Raw genomic sequence first — 26190 nt, 5'->3', positions numbered from 1 at the left:
TTTGTGTATTTCCAGTATTTGTGTAGTTTCCAGTATTGTGTGTTTTTCAGTATTTGTGTTTTCCGAGTATTTGGTGTATTCCAGTAGTTGTGTGTTTCAGTATTTGTGTGTTTCAGTATTTGTGTAGTTTCAGTATTTGTGTGTTTTCAGTATTTGTGTATTTCCAGTATTGTGTACTATTTCAGTATTTGTGTATTTCCAGTATTTGTGTAGTTCCAGTATTTGTGTGTTTTCAGTATTTGTGTGTTTTCAGTATTTGTGTTATTTTCCAGTATTTGTGTATTTCCAGTATTTGTATTTGTTTTTGCAGCCGCTAACGCTGTGAATCCTTTCCGTTGGTGTCCTCAGGCTGTCGTCAGGTCGCAGGTTTTCACCAAAGTGAAAGTGAAAGTATGTGAAACGGCGATCTGAAATCAAAGCCTCTTTTTTTCTGATCGTTTCGTCTTTTGCGTCTTGGCTTCGTAGCAGAAACGTTGGACGGTATACCTGAACTTTTCCCTCTTCGCCTTTTGTGCGAGGTGCAGAACAAGCGAGTAAAAAGAAAGACGAGCTGTAAAAACGTACGAAGCCGCACAAGGTCGACTCACTTTGGATTTAATTAATTTTAAATGTAATGTAAAACATCTATTCAGCGCTTAATGACGGAGCTTCATATTTGAGTTGTTTTGTCTCAGATTTTAGTGCCTGTGGGATGTAAATGGTTTGTTTATGAATAGACATGACCTTTATATAAAAAAACACCTGCTTTTGTTCACACACATAAAGGCTCCACTTTGTCAAATGCCTGCAGTTAAATTGCATGAACCCAAACTTTATGGTATTTGTGAAAATGAAAGAAGAAAAAAAGACAAATCCCTGAACCTGAACAGACTTAATTGGGTTTTTCTTCGGCGTTAAAACGACGGCGGCGTCTGGTTCCACTTTAGACCCGACACATGAAACCGGGCGGATGCGTGTGCGCCGCAACATACGTGTGCATCCACACACAATGGAGGCGTTGTTAGGGTCGGAGTCCCCAGGGGGAGGGGCCACCGCAGGGGGCGGGGCCACGGAAACATGGCTGACCGCCATCCTGTCGACAGGTCGAAGGTTAGAGTACGGAGCGACACGAGGATGAAGAAAAAGAAATAATACCATATAAAAATGGACAAAAATGACCAAAATAAAGAAGAAAATGGACCAAAATTAAGAAAATAATCCAGAAAATGAACCAAGAAGAATGAAATAAAGACGAAAATGGACAAAAATGACCAAAATAATCAAGAAAATGGACAAAAATGACCTAAATAATCAGGAAATGAACCAAGAAGAATGAAATACAGAAGAAAATGGACAAAAAAGAAAATCATAATCAAGAAAATGGAAAAAAAAATTACCAAAATAATCAAGAAAATGAGTAAAGACGAATGAAATAAATTAGAAAATGGACAACATTGACCAAAATGATCAAGAAAATGAACCAAGAAGAATGAAATACAAAAGAAAATGGACAAAAATGAACATTATAATCAAGAAAATGTACAAAGAAGAACGAAATAAAGAAGAAAATGGGCAAAAATGAACAAACTACAGACAAATATGGAGAAAAAGTAACAAAACAGTAATAAAAAGGAGAAATATTGAATAGAATAATCAAGAAAATAAAATATTAACTAGACAATCAGGAAAATGAACAAAATGAACAAAACGACAAAAAAATTACTGAAAAATTACTAAAAATAATCACAAAAATGGAGAAAAAATAACAAAAAAACGTTCATATTGATGATGAAAATTTGCAATATTGAATAAAATAATCAAGAAAATGTTCAAAAATAAACAAAATAATCAATAAAGAAAAAATCAGTTTCATAATCAGGAAAATAAACAACACTGAACCAAACCTGAACCAAAAGAACTGAAAACGATCAAAAATGACCGAAATAATTAAGAAAATAATCATATATGACCAAACTAATAATGAAAAAATAGGAAAAATTAACACATGATCAAGAAAACAAAGAAAATAAACAAAATAATCAATAAAAAAAAACAAAAATAAATGAAAAATTGACCAAATAATAAAGAAAATGAGTGAGGTTGAACCTTTTCAGGTGAATCTGGATTCGACGTTTGTTCTGATTTGAACTTTTCTCTGCGTTCGTGGATCTGAAAGTTCACGTCTGTAAAAGTAAATTCAATTAAACTAAACTTCACGCCTTCGTTTCGTCCAGATGTTAAATTATCAGGTGAACGTTCGTCTGATGTCCTGGTTTCTATGGAGACCTGATGGAATGCGCCCTGATTGGCCGACGTTCAGCCTCGCCATCTGCCTCTGGACCGGCGCCAAACTAGCGCCGCCGCCGCGTTTACCCGCCACATCTGATCATTAGCAAACAGACACATATCAGTTACTGAGTCACTGATCAGGACGCCACAGTGAGGAGGCGGGGCCTGCGACGGAGACTGGGATGAACCAGATCAATAGTTAGTTTCATATTATTTGATATATTTAACAAAAAAGGACTCCATTAGAACAGGCCACGATTTATTTATGCTTTGGTTTGTTTGTTTCAATAAAAGTGTCAGAAAATGTTTTGTTTTTGTTTTTTTTTACCAATTCTTTTGCGCATTTTTTCAGGAAGAACTAAACTTTCAATATCTGTCCATTAATTATCATAATCATTATTTATGGATGGAGGAAGCTAATACTGGAGCACATTCTGCTTGACTTTTTGACGTTTGGCACATTCTAAGATCGACATATTTAACCATTTCATGTATGAATTATGAGAACATTAATGAAGTTTTTTTTTTTTCCTGAGTGTTTTTATTCCGTTTTATGCATGAAAAAAAGAAAAAAAATTATGAACCTGTTTTTCATGGAGTGGCAAAAGCGAAGAGACGTGTTTATGGATATACTGTGTGAAAATTATGAAATAAAAACAGGTTTAATACTGCTATTCTGATGTTTTCTCACATTTTAACAGCCTTTAAAAAAAAACAAAAAAAACAACAACCCAGAACTGTTAATTACAATCTAATAACAATTAGCAATTTTTTTTTTTTTTTTACAGTCAAACATGTAACTGCAGATCAGGTTTATCTAGAACAGCAAACTAACAGTAATGATATGAATTACAGTGTATGGGGTAATCGTAAGTGTCCACTGTGTTGGCTGATATGGAAATAAAACAACAAAGCCCATGAATATACAAGAGAACAGCTTTGAACAGCTGTCTACTGTAGTGACCACTATGCATGAAAGGGTTAACTGCATTCTTAAATGGACTTTTTATCATATTATATAGATATGAATGTGATGTCTGTCTGTGCTGACTGTAAATCTCTATTTTTGTTTTGACTGGTGCTGAGCTGTTTTGTTTTGTGTTATTTTGACAAATGAAAATTTAATAAATATATTCTTTAAAAAAATTATCTTTATTATATGTAACAAATGCTTAAAATAGTGTGTTATAGTTTAAAAACAGATACAAATTTGTTCAATCAGATTTACGATGGAAAACCAACTGTAAATGTTCTTAATGAAACTTTATGAGATTATAGAAATAAATGTTCAACTATTTTCCATGTGTTCATACATTTGAGTTTGTCTACATCATTCTGTGTCCATGTTCTTATTATTTTTAGTTCTTTCTAGTCATTTTGGTCCTGTGTGATAGTCTGTGTTCACTTTCTGTCCAGTTGTAGACAGAGCCCCTCATTTCACCGACAAAAACATCCATCATCTGATTCAAATACAGACACTGGATCTGTGTATGCCCTGGACAGACCTGCATAGAGATTTACATATATACAGAAATATATACATACATTAATAGAATATTTACAGAAAAACTACAGCTATCAATGAACTATACAAACCCCTAAAATACAGACAGAAACAGGGAAAAGGCGGGGGGAAAAAAGCGAACTTGACAAAAACACGTCATAACACACCAGTGGAACACTCCAAAACAGAACTATCACTATTACATGCAATTATTTACTAGAATTTACCCCCAAAAAAACTCGCTAAAACACTGATAAAAAGGTACTAAAACTCTTCCATCTCTCTCTCACTGACTGCACTCTGCTGCTCTCTGCTCTGCCCAGTTCCAGCCCTCCCCCTCAGCCAGTGCAGACCTCTACCCTAATTAGGCCTGGGTATCACGGCCAATTTCATTAATCGATTCGATTTCGATTCATAAGGTTCTGAATCGATTAACTGCGATTTGATTCAATTCGATTTGATTCAGTATTAATTGACTGATTCAGATTCATTTAGTGATACCAAAGCACAATTTTGAGTTGTAACCTGATTATTTGACTACTGCAGCCATGCAACACAGAATCAATATTGACATTAGAAAGGAAATAAATCTGACATTTCATCAGTAAACAGATGAATCTGCTCTGAAATAATGAACACAAACATGTCCATGTTCCTCCAGTGGATCTGAATGGACTGCTCCTTCATCTTTCTTCTGTTTTCTACCTGGTGTTTCCAGCCTTAAGGCTCATTACTTTCACCCTGGGGCACTGACACCAGTTTGGACTCTGAAACAGACTCATGTTGGGCCTTTGGTACAAGAAACTCACTGGAGGGGGAGGGTGGGCGGAGCTTCGTGATTTCTGCTTTACTATTCCTCTAACTCCGTACTCAGCAACAGGCGATCGAAGTTAATATTTCTACAACGACTGGCTTCCATGACCCGCCTCCGCCGGCCAGTTCCTCTGCACCGCAGGTATGAGTTTGAGGCCGGGAGGACCTCCCACTGAGGGGTTTTCCCCACCCTTCCTCCACGTTCCTCCTGCACCAGAACCGTCGTGAGCACGACCAAGACGATCGAGGGGCTCACGCGATGGAGCCGGCCGTGCTTCCACGTCAACAGTTTCCTGGTCATTTACTTGCGGTCCTGCTCTGAAAAATCGATCTCATCCACCATTAATCGATTACGCAAAATTAAAAAAAAAAAAAAAAAAAAAAAAAAAAAAAATCGATAAAAAATTGATTAAATTGATTTTTTTTTACCCAGCCCTAACCCTAATGTGTTGCAGTATGTGGTGTTGTAAAGCTCACAATCTCAGCTTTCCGATGCCATTTGAATTTTGTGGATCGCAAAAACAGTTCAAGAGTTACAGTAAATTGAATGTCGTAAAGTGTAAAATGTAGCATCAGAGCAACAACCGTCACAAAAGTGTTAATTACTATTAGAAACTGTATTTTATTTCATGTTGAAACGAGTCCTGATTAATCCCTGATTCAGTCTCAGGTCTAATCTGGACCTGGTCTGATCCACCACTTTAACAATGGGTCATAAAAACCAGACCCTGTAAATGACCTTTGACCAGGGTTCATTCAGGTTTAAATCAAATATAGATTTAAGTTAAATTTAAGACCTTTTTAAGACTTTTTTTAAAAACTACTTAGAACAGAATTTAATGCTTATTTCACTGCCATCCTGGCAAAATTTGTGACTCACAGAATTTAGGAAAATGTCTTCTGTACTCCAACGCCTTCATTCCCACCGTTCAGTCATTCCTCAACGGGGGCGGCAAAGTTAACGATAACTGGTTCCTAATTTCAGTATAAATTGTCGGGTTGAACTTTCTTTGCTGCTTCAGACACTTTTAAACTGAACAGGTTTATGACAACAGAACTGTTGAAGGTATTTAATGCAGATTTGTAAGTTCAAGACTTTTGAGACTTTTTAAGACCCCTTGGGAACCCTGTTGGACCCTGTCTTCAGGAGAACAAGGGACACATGGGGGTCCATGGCCAGATAATGGATCTGAACTAAAACCAGATCAGGATCTGTTTTCAGCGTTTGATTGGCAGAGACAGCAGAGACCAACGTGGACCTGAAGAGGGTCTCTACTGTTTGACCCCGGTCAGCTGGAGAAGACATTAACTAGAGAGGGAAGTCCAGATCTGGACCGGAATCAGATCCAAACACGGACTGGATTTAGATCTAACCATGGACTGGATTTAGATCTAAACATGGACCAGATTCAGATCTAAACTTGGACCTGATGTGGATCCAGATCCCTCCAGTTTTTACTGATCATGAATCCACGTGTCAGAACATGTATGTGTCTTTAAATATAAAATGAAAAACACATGTACAAAAATTCAAAAAAATACCAAGAAAATTAAGAAAAATCTCAAATATAGTCAATCATGAAAATAAGAAAAATGAACAAAAAAAAACAACAAATATGAATAAAATTAATTAATAAATAATAGTTTTAACCCAAACTTCCTACTAACTAGTTTGTTTTCCTTTTCCTCTGGGTTTTAATGGTTTTCTGGGCCTTTTATGGGTTCTAGATGTGGTAGTTTTTATGCTGTTGTGTTTTCGTGCATGCTGTACCACATTTGTCCAGCAGTCACCACCAAAGCGTTCTGGCCATAGCAGCGGGATTATAAGGCTATTGCATTCCAAAAGTACTAATATCTCCCAAAATACTGGTCCTATCAAATTGCCATTTTTGCTAGTCTGTTCATTGACCAAAAATACAAAAGTATGACAAACTGCAGCAGTCAGCTCTGTACGGATTTAGTGTGAATCCCGGGACACACACACAAAGGCCACATGGCTTTTATAATGTAGATTCATGTATTATATATAAACTTCATTCTTTATTCTATATATTTTTCCATCTGATCTTTTTCGTGGTTCATGAGTTTCTCTGATTTATTTCAGATTAAATGTGTCGAAGGTAGGGCTGCACGATTTTGGCAAAAAAAAAAATCCCGATTTTTTCCTCTAAAAACTCGATTTTCGATTTTGATTTCGATTTTTAGGTAAAACTACAAAAGACAACAGAAGTCAGCATGTCGTTTTCGTGAGCAGCCCACAATGCAAGGCACTGCTCTGACCTCAAATCTGTGATGGCATCACGTGATGAACCCACACAAGTTTATTTTTTCTTAATTAAATCTTTATTGAATGAAATAGAGTATACAAACAATGTATACAACAAGAAAATAACATAAGTTTGCCAGGGGGAATACACTATAATACAATGTCCAAATCAGAGCAAATACTGATTGTTTTTACACCCTTTTTATATCTGCCTTTTTGTTTTCAGATTTATTTAACACCTTTAAATAAAGTTCAACATCTTTCAAAAAATAAATAATATTTGGTTTTGTGTTCCAGAACTTACATTTGTGAATGAAAAATTTAGCAAGTAAGAGGACTAAATTATTTATTTATTTATTTATTTATTTATTTATTTATTCATTCATTTATTCTGGGTATCTGGGCCCACAGAAGTGATACCAATGTAAGTCAGTGACAGGCATCAGTCGTGCGTGTGTGCATGGACCAGGTTAATATGAGTGATCCAGTGAGACAGTACGGTACGGATCCGGGACAACGGAAGATGAGTGATCCGCATGCAGTTCTATTTCAGTTGTGGGATCCATACGTGACGCCACGGCTTACATTGCTATAAGTACTGTGGGCTCATGAACACATTTAAAGTCCGGTCATTACACGGACTTCTGTGACAGACCGCTGTCACTGATAGGAGGAGGAGCCTACGGTAGCCTGCAAGCGCGCGGCCCGCAGGCACGAGAGAGATGAAATCGATTTTACGATTTCCCTTTTTTAAAAATCGTCCTAATTAAAAAATCCGATTTCGATTTAAAATCGATTAATCGTGCAGCCCTAGTCGAAGGTAAACGTTCACTGTTGAAGGACTCCTCTGTTTCCTTGTGGTTCCTGTTGTTGTGTGTACTTTAACCGTACAAAGCCTTTTGTCTGCACGACGCCTTCAGCAACGTGACGCCACCGCGCCGTCCCTCGTTTCAGCCGTGTTTCCGACACCCAGCTGTGTGGAAACGTGGTTGTGCCGTCCTGGACGGAGCTGTTAAAAGCTGAGGTGGCGGTCGTTGGAAAAAGGAATCAGTCAAAAACCCCAGAGCGCCGCCAGGCCTCGTCTATTCATCACACACTTAGAGCGGACAGCGAGCCGGCGGGGGGGCGGAGCCGGGCGGCCGAAGGCATACTGCCCGCTTCACGGGGTCGTCGGCGGCTGAGTGGGCGCTCTGCGGCTAATAGGCACTGATGCATTTGATCACAGAGCCTAGGAGGGGGCGTGGCCTTGACGGCAGGAGGTGGCGAGGCTCGGGCTTTCATGTTCTCACCATTTGAGCAGCAATGATGAAACGACGTCAACGGGAACCTGCAAACGACGAATCCAGAGTCCAATATATGAGCGATCATCGAACGAAGACGAGTTTTAATTAAAGACAATGATCGAACACTTTTTTAACATTTATTATTTGTGATTATGCACAAAACTCTACAGGTTTTAGCTTGATTTTAAATTATTTTAGAATGTTTCCATGGTTTTTGGCCTGTTTTTAGCTTTTTTTTTTCTGTGAACACATTGCAAACTGTTAGCTCCCGTTTGCTTTTCTTTTCATAAAATACACAGATTTTAGCCTCTTTCTGTAAATTGAATTTGCACCTTTTTAGCTTGTGTTGGTTTGTCATTTTGTAAATTTTTCAGTATTTAACTTGTTTTTAGATTATATTTTTAATGTTTGCATTGTTTTTAGCTGGTTTTTGCTTTCATTTTTGTAAAATCTACAGGTTTTGGCTTGTTTTTAGATTAAGCTGATAATGTTTGCATGTTTGGATGAGCGGCAGAAGATGGAACATGATGTTTACATTGTTTTTAAGCTTCTTATTAGCTTTTCTCTGAAGAGCTGCACATTTTATATCTCATGTTTATAATGTTTGCATTGCTTTTCTGTGAACAATTTGCACATTTTAGCTTGTGTGTCTCTAAAATATCAGGTTTTATATTGTTTTTAACTGTCTTGCATTTACAGATTTGTAGCTTATGTTTTCATGCCTTTAGTTTGTTTTTATTTTGAGCTTGTTTGTAACTTTACTATGAACAATTAGCACATTTTTAGTGTCTGTTTTGCTTCTGATTTGATCAAATGTGCAGTTTCCATCTTATTCCTTCCATTTCTGCATAATTTTTTTGTCAAATGTGCTGTTTTGGGCCTGTTTTTAGATTATCTTTATAATGTCTGCGTTGTTTTCAGCTTGTTTTTACCTAATAATTAGCATCTTTTTAACTTGTGCTTCTGTTCTTCCTGTGAACTGTGTAGTTTTTAGGTTAATTTCTAGGTTGTGTGTGTAAACTGTGCACAGGTTTTGTCTTATTTTTAGCGTCTCGGTGTAAAATGAGGGAAACCCTTTTACCGGGACGTCCTTGTGCTCCCGTCTGGATTTCAGTCCTTTCACCACAAACACAAAATCTGACTGGAATACGTCGTCTCAATGCTTTACACCACAAGGTTATCACCAAAAAAAAACAGCTGAAGGACTGAAGAGGATCCCATTGAGTAGAGACAAAAAGGAGTGGCGGCAAACGGTAATTAGATGAATAACGAAGCCTTTCAGACCCAGAGGGGGTTTTATTTCAGAGGAAATAGGACGCAGATCAGGACTGGATGAACCCGATTAATCTAATGTCAGGTCCAAACACACTGATGCGAACACTGACGATGAGTTCAGAGCTGAGACAGACTTGGAAACATCACTTATATACCAAAAGAATTTATTAATCTGTATATAATAATCCATATTATATATAATCCATGTGGTATATTTATAGGACCTCTACATCTATCCTGTATGTTTATGTAAATACTGTTTATCTACTGGTTAGACGCTAAACTGCCTTTTGTATGGGGTAAGAAAGCTGTCAAAAATATAAGTAATAATAATATAATATTATAATTTAATATAATATAATACAAGACAGATATGTCTGCATATTAGTCTATAGTTGTGCAAAAATAAATATTTGTAAACTCTTGAATGAGTTCAATTGTACATAAAATATATTGTATGTATTTTATCAGAATGGGAATGAAAAAGTTTTGACATCAAGAATTACAAACATGAAATGCAACTTTACGATTGCACTTTCTCCATCATGAACATGAATTCAGCAACATGACTCTACTGTCAAAAACACGTCACCACTTCACAGACATTATTTATGGAGCAGAGGATGCATCGATTCCACAGACATGAGTTCAGGTTCCATTTCTGCAGCAAGATCGGGCAGGATCACTGTACAAGATGGCCGACAAAGTCAGAGAAGGAAATCAGGTAAAAATCAAACCATTTTGTTTGTTTGTACCAACAAGCAAACAGATAATACTCACACTGAAGAAGCTGAAAACCCAGACTATTTATGACTTTTTACATCTTTAACCCTTTTATGACAGCTGTATCACCGGTGCTACATTTTGGTTTTTACAGCATTCAAATTACTGTAACTCCTGAGCCATTTGCATTATCCACAAAATTCAAATGGCATCGGAAAGCTGAGATTCCGAGCTTTCCAACTCTATACAATACTTTAAAGTAGAGGCCTGCACTGGCTGTAGGGGAGGGGTGGAAATGGGCTAAGGAGAAAGTAACAGACAGAGCAGGGCAGACAATAACAGGTCAATGAGACACGTATTACTGTTAGTGTTGTTTTAGTGCGGGTTTAACAAAGTATTCATGTATTTAGGGTCAAGGATCAGAGAGGCGAAAACAGCTTATTGATATGACCAATACTTTTGGAGTTAATAGTTGTTTATGAATTTACAGTTGGCTTACTGGCGGCCTGCGGATGAGTCCATTCACAGCCGCAAACAAGGGTGGTGGTGGTGGTGGTGGTGGGGGCTGGATCCGGATCAACAGAACCGCTGGGACATGACGGGAGAACCAGGTCCAGCTGTGATCACACACTAACAAGCTAGTTCTGGTTCTTACTGTGGCCCAGTTCAGACCCAGCTCGTTAATGTCCCCTTCCTGTATTTTTGTGGCTTGTATAGTTCAATGATAGTTGTATTTTATCTGTAAATATTCTATAAATGTATATATATATATATATATATATATATATGTAAATCTCTATGCAGGTCTATCCAGGGCATACACAGATCCGGTGTCTGTATTTGAATCAGGCGATGGATGTTTTTGTCGGTGAAATGAGCGGCTCTGTCTACAACTGGACAGAAAGTGAACACAGACTATCACACAGGATTAAAATGACTAGAAAGAACTAAAAATAAGAAGAAGAACATGGACACAGAATGATCTAGACCAGGGGTCGGCAACCTGTGGCTCCGGAGCCGCATGCGTCTCTTCGTCCTCCTTGTAGTGGCTCCTCCCTTTACTGCGGTGCAGCCAGCTGCTCGCGTTTGCATGGAGCGAATGTGCCTTCCAGACATCAAAAGTAAGGACTCATTTCTGCTCTACGTTAAAGACGCAGATGGACAGAGGGTTCTGTTCATCCTTTGTATATTACTCAGGTAATTCTGTCCGTTTTCCAGGAGCTTGCGGATGTGAACCCAGACGGAGAATATGGAGCAGAACAACTGGGAACTGTGGAAGCAGTGTTGAGTTTTGAAGAGAATCATTTCCATAAATAGCGATACTTTTACTTTTCAAAGAGTGACTGTATGAGTATGAGTACTGTGTACTTTTGAGGTAATCCTACAACACATTCCCTTCCAAGCTTCAAAAGTGTGTTTTTAGACTAAATTCCATGATGAATAAAATTATTTTTTCCAATAAGTACCTCATGAATTTGGTATATTTGGTACTAGTACTTCATATACTATTAGCACAAATGCTATGAACTACTTTTACTGTGTACTTTTGGGGTAATCATACTCCAGATTCCCTTCCAAGCTTCAAAAGCATTTGTTTTCATCTAAAATAGGCTTTAAGACTAAATTCAATGATGAATAAAATTACGATTTCCAAAAAGAACCTCCTGATAATCATACTCCAGAATCCATTCCACACTGCACTTCTGTTTCTTGCATTCAGTGTTTGTAACAGATAAAATGTAAAAAAAAAAAAAAAAAAAGATTAAAACTTTTACAAGTTTATAAGCACTGTTATTTTTTGCGGTTCCAGACTATTTTTTTTTTGGCGGAAGAGGAGGCAAAATGGCTCTGACTGATAATAAAGGTTGCAGACCCCTGATCTAGACAAACTCAAATGTTTGAATACATGGAAAATAGTTGAACATTTATTTCTATAATCTCATAAAATTTCATTTTGAACATTTACACTTGTTTTTCATAATAAATATGATAAAAATTCAAGTCTTTTTGTGTTTCTTTTGTTTGTTTTACTATAACACAGTTTTAAGCATTTATTACATATAATAATGATCATTAATGGACAGATATTGAGAGTTAAAAATATGCAAAAGAATTGTCAAAACATTTATTTTCTGACTCTTTTATTGTAAAACACAAAAACAAAACCCCCATAAATGTAGGCCTGTTATAATGGTGGGCGTCAAAGGGTTCAACCTGATGATGAATCATTAAACGTCTGATTTACTGAAGCTTCAGTTCGAGGCGTTCTTCCTAAAACCACATCAGACTGAAAAAGCCGAGCGTTTCTTGTTGTTTGAGTTCAGACCAGGTAGGACAGGGTCGGACCTGTTCAGACCGTGGATCACAGAGGACCAACATGGGAAATAAAAACACGCAGACGTTGTCCTGCAGCATTTCCTCAGTCTTTGATTCGACAGGAAGACGCGGCGGCTGCTCAGACGCCGGAGGTTTTCGCTTTCACACATGAGAGGCGTCTTTAAACGCATCGCGAACAAAGTCCGACCCGACGATCAAGAGGCGCTCGGATACCGTCGCCATCACCGGGAGACGCTCTGCTGTGGGCGGGGCCGGGCCAGCCGAGGCATGCTGGGAGAATCCGCAGCCTTCCTGAGATCAGAGACGGAGCAGAAAGGGAAACCTGTGTTTTCACTCACGGATACGAAGATCTGACGCCAGAACAGAACGTCAGCTGTAATTTCACACGTTCAAAGACGCCTCTGATATGATCTGTGAGAGCGAAAGGTGATGACGGTAACGGATCTGACGCCGTTTACATCTGTCATATTCACGGTCTATGTGAGCGTCTGGATGATTCTAGGATTTAAGGCCGAAAAGAATAAAAAAAGACAAATAAAGACATAAAAGCACAAACAGAAACCTGAGTTTTCATCCATCGAAATCAGGATCTGAACGGCTGTGCATCGAATTATAGCAGACGTTTAAGATAAGATAAGATAAGATAAGATAACATAAGATAAGATAAGGGAAAAATAGAAAGATAAGATATAATAAGGAAAAGTGGAAAGATAAGATACATTAAGATAAGATAAGATAAGATAATAAAAAAGGAAAGATAAGATACAATGAGGAAAAGTGGAAAAATAAGATAAGATAAGATAAGATAAGATAAGATAAGATAAGATAAGATAAGATAAGATAAGATAAGATAAGATAAGATAAGATAAGATAAGATAAGAAAAAATGAAAGGTAAGACAGAATAAGGAAAAGTGGAAAGATAAGATAAGATAAGGTAAGATAAGTAAAAAAGAAAGAAAAGATAAGATAAGGGGAAAAAAGAAAGATAAGATATTTTTTGTTATTGTAGAATATTCAATTGTAGTGTATTTGTCAAAAAAAAAAGCACTTCCTGGTATAGGATGAAAACTGTACCTAAAGGGTTAATTTTTAATTCTGACTAATGGAAAAACAACCTCTTCAATGAAAAAAATTTTTTTTGATGTTTTATCATTTTATTGCAGTTTAAAATCTGATTAACAGAACCAATGGGACTTTTTTCTCATTAGGGTTTAAGAGTTAATTGAACTCTCATCCTTCTGCAGATTTTACCACTTTAATTTGTTTCTTGCGTTAATTCTTCAGCTTGTGGTTGAATGACTGACTCTGGAAAATGTCATTCAAAGATGTTTCTGATGTGATTCACAAATGGACGACGTTAATGAAAAATAAATGGATCTGACGTCGTTCACAGTATTCAGGGTCTGTGTGAGTGGAGGTGATTTAAAAAACTAGAAATAAAGATGTAAAAAACAGAAACGAAGGCTCAGAATGTTTTCAGTGAAATAATGAGAAATGAAAGTAAAGAACAAACTTAATTTTACAGCATATGGAAGTCCATCTTGGAGCACCTAAACCTTTAGATGAACCCTAATAAGCACCTCCTCTTTTGTGATTGGCATATTTAAGTGGACAATTAACTGTGATATTAATAGCCTTTTTGTATTTGTGTGTATTTTATTTCATGTGTTAAAGTTTTGTGTTTTTTAATTTTTTTTATTACCTCCGCCAAGGAGCTTATGTTTTTGTCGGCGTTGGTTTGTCTGTCTGTCTGTGTGCAAGATAACTCAAAAAGTTATGGACGGATTTGGATGAAAATTTCAGGAAATGTTGATACTGGCACAAGGAACAAAAGACTAAATTTTGGTGGCGATCGGGGGTGGGGGGGGCCACTGATCTGCCTTGGTGGAGGTCTGCGCTCTCTGAGTGCTTCTAGTTTTATTTGTGTTCATGTTTATCTTTGGGTTTTATAAGTATTTTTGTATAAACCTTATGTTAGTTTTTTTGTCTTATTTTGTTTTATGTATTTTAGTCTTACTGTGTAATACGTAAAACATTAAAATCCATAAATAAAGTAGAAAACAAAAAAAAACTTCCTCTTTCCAACTGCAGAGGAAAATGTTCAGTGTAAACCATGAAAATAAGGATAAAGTTAAAATATGAACCAAAATCTGCAGAAACTGGGCTCTGAACTCAATATTCACAACAGCAACTTCAACATTGACATCGATATCAACATCATCTACATCAGGAGAGTCAAACTCATTTTTAGTTCAGTTCCACATTCAGCTAAATTTGATCTTCAGTGGGCCCAACCAATCAAATAATAATATAATAATATATGAATAATGTCAACTCCAAACTTTTCTCTATGTTTTAGAGCAATAAAAGTAAATTTGCATTATGAAAAGGTTTCCATCTACAAACTATTCTTTCAAAAGATGTGAATAACATGAACAAACTGAAAAAATAAGTGGAATTTGAATAATATTCTGCTTCATTTTATCACATGAACATTATAACTCACAGATCACAGTGGATCTACAAACACACAAAACATTTAACAACAGACAGAATCTTGTTAATTAAAATTCTACTTACTTCTCTTAAGGCATTTCAGGTTGTTCATATTTGTTCAGGTTATTCACATTTTTTGCCAAATTATACTTTGTTTTAGTGTAAATACATGAAAATATTTACATTTACAAAGAGAAACATTTGGAGTTGTCCTTATTTCTATGTTATTATGATAGTATTTGACTGGTCCCGCCCACTGGAGACTGAATTGGTCTGAATGTGGAACCTGAACTAAAAGGATTGTTCATATCTTCAGTGTAATTTTTGCATTTCACAAATTCATCCCAAGGGCCGGACTGGACCCTTTGGAGGGCCGGATTTGGCCCCTGGGACGCATGTTTGACACCTGTGTTCTACATCAACATCACCACTGACATCGACTTCAACATCGACATATTTAACCTTTATTTAACCAGGTAAGTGAGCTGAAGACTGATCCTCATTTCCAATAACGCCCTGGCCCAAAGGCAGCACGAAAACAACATGATCATCATCAACATCCAGATGATGATCAATGAAACGTCCAATGAGAATCTTTTGTATTTGATGTATTCCAGCCTTTACATCCTGTAACCGGTCCAAACTGGTCCAACCCTCCCCAACACCCTCTGTTTTGTGATTGGATGGTGGTTTCCTACCGTCCTGCTCCGTCTTGGTCATCTCCACCAGTTTCTTCTGTTTCAGCGTGTCCACCACGTCGGCCAGGCTGCCTTTACGGCGCTCCGGCGTCCCGAAGGCGAGGCCGACCGCCGACTCGCCACCGCGATCCCTGGACTCGTCAGGTTTAGTCGGAGAGGTAGAGTTATTCCGATACGAGTAGACGGAGCAGCTTTTAGTGCCGTCGTTGTCCTGAAACAGACAGAGGGTTCATTAACGGAAAGAAAAGATGAGGAAAAACGACCGGAAATGTTACAAATATTCACACAATATCAACAATTTATGTTATTTCTCTACAGTTTAAGGTAGATTTTTGGCTCTGAAAGTTGAAGAAACCAGCTGATTATTATTGGTTTTAGACTCTTCAAATCTAAACTAGAGATAGAACATTACAAACTATTACCAAAAACATTTTGTGTTTTCATACAAATTACACATTAAACATCTTAAATATGTATGAAAATGCTCCAAATGAGAGGAATATGGTGCTTAAAAAAAAAAAAAAAAAACCCCAAGAAAAAAATGCCACAAAAAACCCACACAAAACCAGGATGAAAAGAATGTAAAAGATGCAAAATTAAAGACAGTGAACGAGTCTGAGTTGAGTTTGTACTTCTATCGCGACATTTTTGGATCCTTCCTATTCTCTATGGTGACCCTTTACAACAAATGATCAAATGTGGTCATAACAGAAGACCATGGTACAAATGTTGTTAGCAATTGGATGAGATTGAACTTTGAAAGATTCCAGTGGCAGAACATCATATGTACAGATAAAGAATTAGAAGAAAAAAATGTAAATAATGATAATAATAATAATAATAAGAAGAAGAAGAAGAAGAAGAAGAAAAACAGGCAGTTACATATTAGAAATACTGGTGGTAATAAAGGAAAAGAAGTAGAATTATAATAAAAGTAATAATAATAATAATAATTAGTAATAATAACAACATCAATTATACTAATAGTAACAGTGATTATTATAAATATGAAATAATAATCTAAATAAAGTCCCAACATAACGAACATAGTAAAAATGCACCAAAATTAATCTTCTCTCTTATTATTCCGATGATTTATTACTAATACTAACTAGAAAAGCACTCGGAGAGCCCAGACCTCCGCCTAGGCAGATCAGACCCCCCTCATCATCACCAAAATTTAATTATTTGTTCCTTGTGCCAGTATCAACATTTCCTGAAATTTTCATCCAAATCCGTCCATAACTTTTTCAGTTATCTTGCTAACAAACAAACAAACAAACAAACAAAGCAAAGTGATCACAATACCTCCTAGTGGAGGTAATTAAAGTCTAATATGTTTACAGAATATTTTAATTTTATTATCATGTATTTTTTCAAAAAAGTGGTTACTGTTATACGATAAAATGAAAACGTGCCCGCACTTGAAAACCTTCTGTGACAAAGACAGACGGGCAGACTGATGACAATACGCTGCAGCGAGGGTAAAAACTGGCATCTGAAGGCTTCATTTTAACTGTGATAAATTAAATCACAATATAAATTAAATATAAAAGTAAATGGTACAAATGTTGATCTTTCATAGTTTTATTGCTGTTTAAAGTCAGTTTAAACAGATTTGACTTTTTCCTTAATTTCTAAATTAAACTTGTATTTTTCGACAGATTTTATTTTGTTTTTTGCAAATTTTTGACTCGTCATCGTGGTGTTTGACTGAAGGTCGTCGTCATGGCGACGGTCTTGTGAAAACACACCTGAAGCCCGCGGCGACAGTATCTGTTAATCCTCATTACAGAGGCCTGGTCCAGGGGGCGGGGCCTGTGAAGGGCGCCTTAAGACGCCGCTGTTCGCCAAAGCCCCTTGTCTTTGAAACATAAGCCTCCTAAAGTTGGTAGAGATCCCCCGCTCTGTAAGGGGGTGGAGCCAATGCTCAAAATAACCGCAGTGTTCTGACACCTGCCCCGTGGTGTCTGTTCTGTGGACAATGTGGTCGTCCTGACGGGCTTAACGGCGCAAAAATAGTACAAAGATAGCTCCGCCCCCTCCAAGAAAACAACAGCGATCAGAACAGACACGAGAAGAAACAACAACCTGTTCACAGCTGTCATGGACCAGACCGGACTGGACCAGACCAGACCAGACCAGAAAAACACAACAACCTGGTCCACAGCCATCACCCAGCATGGACCGGACTGGACCGGACCACACTGAACCAGACCGGTCAGACTGGACTGGACCAGACCACAAAAACACAACAACCAGTTCCACAGCCATCCCCCAGCATGGACTGGACCGGACCAGACTGAACCAGACCAGACCAGTTAGACCAGACTGGACCAGATTGCAAAAACACAACAACCGGTTCCACAGTCATCACCCAGCATGGACCGGATTGGACTGGACCAGATCAGACTGGACCGCACTTGACCAGATCCAACCAGACCAGTCAGACTGGACTGGACCAGACCAGATCAGACCGGACCAGACCAGACAGGGCTAGACCAGATCAGACTGGACTTGATCGAACCAGACCAGACCATACTAGACCAGACCAGATCGGGCTGAACCAGACCAGACCAGACTGGACCTCACAGAACCCACACTGATGCTTTCACACCGACTGTAATGAGTAAGAAAGTCTGTCGACACGACCTCGATACAGATGTGAGTTAATTTAACCTAAAACCAGAGTCTGATGATAAAATGGATTTAATCTGAGGATGAAGAAAAATGACCTAAAAGACACAAAAAGACGGAAACAAAAACCCCAGTACATTCTGCACATTTTTCTTCATTTTGGACTCAGTGTTTTTATTTGACTGATTATTTCTGTGTCTGATCATAAAAACTAAATGTCATTAAACTGTATTTTAAAACATTAAAGCTTATTCTTATTCTGTTTGGACCTTTCAACCATTTCCAATGTTTTAATATTTTTGTGTTTTGTGCTGTTTTTCATCTCTTTTACATCATTTTGTCTTTTTTTTTTTTTTTTCTTTTTTTTTTTACATATTTTGTTCATGTTTGGTCCATTTTTGTCAGTTTTCAAACACAAACAACCGTCTGGTTTCTTTTCCTTTAGTCAGGACGAGGACTTATCCTGGTCCAGGTCCCCCTTAGACCCACCAGACCTGGTCCACCTCAGATGCGGTCCAGTCCAGTATCCCGTTCATACCGTGGTGGGTGGTCCGACGCCGTCCCAGTCCGAGGTCTCCCCAGGTTTGTCTCGTCCCGGTTGGATGTCGTCCAACGGTGGTGGTTGTTGTTGTCGGTCGTCGGCGTCGGGCGACAGCGTCTCCTTTTGAGCGTCTCGGTCCTCGTTGGTCCAGGATGAAGAGTCCTGGACCGGAGCCTCCTCTTCCTCAGACAGAGGATGAAAAGGAGGCGTGGTCTGCATGGAAGACATCATCCTATAGGAGAAGAGCAGACAGTGGGAGTCAGAGTTAGAGTCAGGTTTAACCCAGTTATAAGCATTAAAATAGAAACCAGGACCAGGACCGGGACAGAGGCCAGGACTGGGGCCGGGGCCGGGACCAGGACCAGGACCAGGGCTGGGACCAAGACTAGGCACAGTACCAGGCCAGAATCAAGACTAAGACCAAGACCAGGACCAGAACCAGGACCGGGACCAAGACCAGGAACAGTCCCAGGCCAGAATCAAGACTAAGACCAAGACCAGGACCAAGACCAAGATCAAGACCAGGACCCAGACTCAGACCAGGAATGGGACCAGGAGCAAGACTAGGACCAAGACCGGGGCCGGGACCAGGAACAGTACTGGGGCCAGGTTCAAGACTAAGACTAAGACCAGGACCAAGACCGGGAACAGGGCCAGGACCAGGTCCAAGACAGGGACCAAGACCAATACCCAGAATAGGACCAGGACTGGGACCAGGAACAAGACCAGGACCAGGACCAAGACCAAGAAAAGGACCGGGACAAGGACCAGGACCAAGACCAGGAAAAGGACCGGGACAAGGACCAAGACCAGAAAAAGGACCGGAACCAGGACCAGGTCTAGGTCCAGATCCAGGTCTAGAAGGTCCACCATCATGACCAGACCTGAATCCAGGGTCAGTTTGATCAAATAAACTGGTTTATTTTTAAAAATCCACTTCATGAATCTGAAGTCGTTCAAATACACGCTGGAAACTTATAATTCTTCACAGTTTTTTGTTGAATGGACTTGAACACACCAGTATGTGACAGGAAACTTGTACCGACTGAAGAATAAAAGTAAAAAAAACTTTTTAAAAAACTTAAAAAACAATAATAAAAGTTAAATCACATGAAAACACTCCCATCATTTTATCATTTTCTGATTATTTGGTTCATTTTGTTTCTTTTACATTAAATGAACTTTAGAAACAGTTCCATGTTAACAACGCTGGAAAAAACTGGAAAAACTACACAATAGCTACACATCTGAGTGTGATCTGCATCCTCCAGGACCTGGACCTGAACCCCCGGACCCAGTTCAGGTCTTCGTCTCTCATCGCACACCTGGAGTAAACAGGCCTCCATTAGCCCCGCCCCCACCGATGGAAAAACCTCCATCAAAGGCGGCGGTGGAACGACCCGACACTCCATGAATGCACCATTTGTGGAGCGGCCGTAAACGACGGGCGTCCGGACCAAACCGCAGACCCCCGGACCACGTGTTGACCAACACCCTGGTCTGTGCTCAGTGTTTGTGCTGGAAGTGGAACACAAACCCAGGACACTGAGACGTTTATCTGCTCATGGCAGCGTCTCAGAGTCAACCATCGAAAAACCATCAAGACCAGAGTCAACACGACGCCCTCAAAGGCACCGTCTGTCTGAGGACTCGGACCTGGACCCGAGGACGTGCTGTCCCCGGAACATCCAACACATTATCCAGACTTCAACCGAAGGATGTGGACGCCAACATTCACATCACCCATATCGATAATTAAACCTCAAATCATTATTTATCACAGTGTAAAGCTGGAGAAACCACACGGTTGTTTGTGGGTAAATTATCAATAAAAGTCAGTGAACGCCTCATTAACCCTTTATGGCCATAGAACCAGTCCTCCACAGCATATCTGTACATTTATACATGCTGTTTTATGGCACACTTTAATATCCTATACATCAGCATAACCCTTATATACCAAAGTATAATAATATTTGTATAAATAAGCCACATTAACTAAATAAAAGTGCAATAAATCACAAAAAATGCACATATTTTTTTCCAAACACAGAAATATAGATGTTCCTTCAAAATTACAAATGTAAAAACAGATACACAAAATCCCTTCAAACCTTTCAGGATTTTCAGAATAAAGTAAAGTTTTTCTGATTAAATACAGAATTTTAATATTAAAAATATCAGAATTTTCCAGCAGAAGTGAATTTAGTACCGATTGTTTAAAAATAACTTTGTATAAAACTAAAGTAAAACCAATGAAATCAAATAGCACAAAAACTCTTCTAATACAACTTTACAGTAAATACATTTTGGTTCAGTTTAGTCATAAAAACAACCCAGTTAGTGTGAAAAGGGAGTTAAAATACATTTAAAACACATAAGTTACGACAAAAATCACACAAATAAACGGAACCCTGGTCCTTCATAAAACCACAAACAAACAAACAGGTCTGATAGGGTAGAAAACCAAAAAATACCCAAATATCCTTATATGCAGATGATATTCTATTATATATAAGAAAAATACAAAATTTTAATAATAAAAGCATCAAAATTTTCCTACAAAATTGAACTGTAATGCACTTTGTTCCCATTCATGAAAATCAAACATTTACAAACAAACAAACAAACAAACAAACAAACAACCACCAGTAAAATGTCAGAAATCAGTTCTGGTGGATTTATACGATGAAAGTGTATGGTTTTAGTTTGAAACGTTTTCATTTTTTTAAGCGAGAACATTTATATAATACAAACGATAAAACCCTAAAAATGGCGGATACTGACTGATAACAGCAAAAATGATAAAGATTATCGTAAAAATCTAATATGATGCCGATCGAACTGAGCTCAGATAAAACTGAAACCAAATAACTGAACTCAATAAAATTGTTCTTTATCAGTTCTGTTATTGATCCATGATCATAATTTTAGTGTCATTTTAATGTCATTTTAGTGTCATTTCAATGTCATTTTAGTGTTTTTTTAATGTCATTTTAGTGTCATTTTAATGCCATTTGTGTCTTTTTAATGTATTTTTAGTGTCTAATGTATTTTTAATGTCATTTTAGTGTCATTTTAGTGTCATTTCATTGTCATTTTAATGTTATTTTAGTGTCATTTTAATGTATTTTTCATGTCATTTTAATGTCATTTTAATGTCATTTTAGTGTCTTTTTAATGTTATTTTAATTTCATTTTAGTGTCATTTTAGTGTCATTTTAATGTCATTTTAGTGTTTTTTTAATGTCATTTTAGTGTCATTTTAATGCCATTTGTGTCTTTTTAATGTATTTTTAGTGTCTAATGTATTTTTAATGTCATTTTAGTGTCATTTTAGTGTCATTTCATTGTCATTTTAATGTTATTTTAGTGTCATTTTAATGTATTTTTCATGTCATTTTAATGTCATTTTAATGTCATTTTAGTGTCTTTTTAATGTTATTTTAATTTCATTTTAGTGTCATTTTAGTGTCTTTTTAATGTCATTTTAGTGTCATTTTAATGTATTTTCAATGTCATTTTAATGTCATTTTAGTGTCTTTTTAATGTATTTTTAATATCTTTTTAGTGTCATTTTTTAGGTTTTCAATGTCAACATTTTCATTTGTTTTAATTATTTTAGTGCCATCAACATCATTTTCAGAAAACACTGATAAAAGCAGACTGATGAGGTCAGAGGTGAACCTGACCATCTGGACCTGGTTCTGGACTCTAGTCCCTGTACTGACCATCTAGACCTGGTTCTGGACTCTAGTCCCTGTACTGACCATCTAGACCTGGTTCTGGACTGTAGTCCCTGGTACCGACCGTTGAAACCAGAACATGGGACCTGAGCCTTACTGATCCATGAGAGTGTTGGTCAGTGTTAGATTAAAGCCATCGTCTCCGTTTCCTGAAGCCTCCGTTCACCTCGGATCGCCCTCGGCTTAAACCTGAAAACAACCAAACACCTCACACCACCTGTCCCGAAGATCACACCTGACCTCTGACCCCTTAAACACAAACATAATACCGCAGGACCCACAAAGGAGCTTATGGGTAAACAAACTGTAAGCCTCTGGAAAAGCCCACGCTCCTCGAACGTTACATATCCACCAGCCGCTTCAGTGAAACGTTACGTATCCATCCACCGCTTCAGTGACACATTACGTATCCATCCGCTGCTTCAGTGAAACATTACATAACCATCCGCTGCTTCAGTGAAACATTACATAACCATCCGCTGCTTCAGTGACACATTACGTATCCATCCGCTGCTTCAGTGAAACGTTACGTATCCATCCGCTGCTTCAGTGAAACGTTACGTATCCATCCGCCGCTTCAGTCACATGATATGCATCCACCAGCCGCTTCAGTGAAATATATGTATCCTTCCGCTGCTTCAGTCACATAACGCATATTCTTACGTCACATTAATGAAACGTTACGTATCCATCCGCCGCTTCAGTCACATGATATGTAACCATCCGCCCCTTTAGTGAAACATTATGTATCTATTCGCTACTTCAGTGAAACGTTACATATCCTTCCGCCGCTTCAGTCACATAATATGTATCCTTACACCACTTCAGTGAAATGTTACATATCCATCTGCTGCTTCAGTCACATGATATGAATCCATCTGCTGCTTCACTGAAACATTACGAATCCATCCGCCACTTGTCATACAATACGTATCCTTATGCCGCTTCAGTCAAATGATACGTATCCTTACGCCGCTTCGGTGAAACGTTATGTATCCATCCGCTGCTTCAGTCATGTGATATGTATTCATCCACTGCCTTTTTGTCTTTTTTCATCTTTTTGTGTCTTTTCAGTTTCGTTGCATCTTTGTCGTCGTCTTCATCCAGTTTTGTCTTTTTCAGAGCGTGTCACTCAGTCTGCGCTCCTTAGTTAATTAGTCATCGGTCGACTCACGAGATTCAGACAACGATCAGAGGAATTAGAGTCAGATTCAGTTCATCTGAAGCAGAAGGGACAGGACGACTCCCGGGGATTCAAGCAGACGGAAAACACATCAAGGACGAAGCATGTGCAGCAGCGTCGGCCATGTTGGAACACTGGCGTTAATGTTTTACTCAATTATCTTTTATCACCAAGTCCTGATTTAATTCTATTTTTTTACAGTTTTATTCTTTCCAGTTTTTATCATCAGTGATTCTAGTTTTTTCTTATTTACACTGAACATAAGGCCATTTTAATACACTCCAACGTTAAATAAAGGTTAGAGTTAAAACAGGAAACGAATTAAACTATTAGTCAAATCAGGTTGGTTGAATAGAATCCAACCTCTAATTAACTCTGACTTTGTAAATGAGATTAAACGGCATTCAGTGTTTAATCTGACCTTTGATTAATTAATTAAAAATACCTGAAAAACTCAACTAACACCAGTCAATTCATCGAAATAAAATGATTGTAATCCAATTAATATTTAAAGCCTAAACCCGTTAAAAACCCATGATCATTAAAAGTTAATCTGATCTAAAACAAAACGTGTAAAAGTTTGATGCAAACAAAAGAAGCGAGTCCAAACAGGTGGCTTTTAGAACGCCGGCGAGGCCAAGACAGCGGATAATCCCAGATTAGGACTGACAGGTCCATTCACTGGACGCCCTCGTCCTAATCCCAGGGCAACAAACCCTCCATTATTCACCAACACCACATGTTGACCATGCATAATTCAGGAAAGACCATCCAGGAGCAACCACAGCCAGTGAACGCACCACGGGTCATGGGTTTACACAGATAGTCCACAGAAAGACGCTCCACAACAGGCATTACAGGGCATTTTCATGTCAATTTAATGTCATTTTACTGTCAATTTCATGTTATTTTACTATCATTTTAGTGTCAATTTAGTATAATTTTAGTTTCATTTTAATGTTATTTTACTATCATTTTAGTGTCCTTTTGATCTCGTTTTAGTGTCATTTTACTAACATTTTAATGTCATTTTTGAGTCAATTTAGTATAATTTTAGGGTCATTTTAATGTTATTTTAGAGTCATTTTACTAATATTTTAATTTAATCTGAAAAAACCATAGGGTTGATTTTATTCGCATTTTCATCCAAACTATAACTCTTTCGGTAACTGAAGAAGCTGATAAAACTCCCATGATGCTTTGTTCATCGGGTCAGAACCGGCCTGGTTTGATCATACAAACTGCTCGCTGGACGCCACATGGGTCACATGACCACGGGTCACATGATCATACTCGTTAATAATCGACGATGACGTACGCTGAATATTTACATCTGTGTCTTTTACCAACATGTTGAAAATGTGACTATGTTCATTCATTTGTAGATTATTATGTGTTTTTCATCAATGTTTCTGTTAATAATGAATGGAAATCAGTGGCTTTAAAGATGTGAAATGTCTACACTAACATGAAGTTAAAGGTTAAGGAATGTTTCTATTTTATTCTACAACACAAAACATTCCAGGAAAAACCACAAATCAAGAACTTTAACCTCAATAATTAACAATTACATGTTATTTGTACAAAAAGTTTGTGCATTTCAGTCTGAAAATCCATCTGGATCTGCTCCTTCATCAGGATTAAAATCCTTAACTACTATTTGATTTAATCTGAAGCTGAATCGTGACTTTTCATCAAACACTGTTCCTGTGAATGTGGAAGTTTTGCAGGAAGTGATTCAACAGCGCCCACTACAACATTTTGGACCAGATTTGGTAGAAACATGGATCAGGTCCAGATGAACCAGATTAGATTACATTGCATTACATTGCATTAGAACTTTACTGATCCTTTGGTTAGAGCCCTCTGGAAACTGAGGTTCCAATATCAGCACAAACACTGGATAAACTCACAAGAAAATAGCAAAACAACTAGAAAAAAGAAAAACGGTATTGAAAAAAAAAAGGTAATTTCACAAGTAGCGGAGTGGTCATAATAATAATAATAATAATAATAATAATAATAATAATAATAATAATTGTTACAGCTATTTTTTGTGCTTCAGTAAAAAATTCATATTTGATTTCTTATTAGTAATTTATGTATATTATATGAATATCAAGTAATAATAGCATCAGTCTTGACATCATTGTGTGATGCAATCCTATTGGCTGCTAAGATTATAAAAATGTAAAGAAAGTGACGCTTGCAGGCCAGGAGCATCAGTCTTTTGACCGTCATGTAATTTAATTCAGAAATTCATCTTCTGTTTGTAGAACAAAAAAAGTAAAATTATGTGATGAAAATGTTTACATCTACCAACTATTCTTTAAAACAACGTGAATAACATGAACAAACTGAAATTTCTTACGAAAACTAAGTGCAATTTTCACAATATTATGTCTCAGTTTATCATTTA

General features: G+C 37.6%; 1 protein-coding gene across 3 annotated transcripts in view; it reads right to left on the bottom strand.

The window, feature by feature from the left end:
• LOC115421220 (transcription factor SOX-6-like) overlaps positions 1-26190 on the bottom strand; it is a 171832-nt gene that overhangs the window by 109612 nt on the left and 36030 nt on the right. For all 3 annotated transcript variants that reach the window (XM_030137004.1, XM_030137006.1, XM_030137005.1), the window contains exons 3-4: positions 18840-19074; positions 15665-15875 (exon numbers count right to left, since the gene is read on the bottom strand). In XM_030137004.1, coding sequence (XP_029992864.1) covers positions 15665-15875; positions 18840-19073 — 445 coding nt within the window. In that variant the 5' untranslated portion in view covers position 19074. The remainder of the gene's footprint in view (positions 1-15664; positions 15876-18839; positions 19075-26190) is intronic.

Source organism: Sphaeramia orbicularis, chromosome 6, assembly GCF_902148855.1.
Source record: "Sphaeramia orbicularis chromosome 6, fSphaOr1.1, whole genome shotgun sequence".
Taxonomy (NCBI): domain Eukaryota; kingdom Metazoa; phylum Chordata; class Actinopteri; order Kurtiformes; family Apogonidae; genus Sphaeramia; species Sphaeramia orbicularis.
This window is presented reverse-complemented; position numbering and strand designations above follow the sequence as displayed.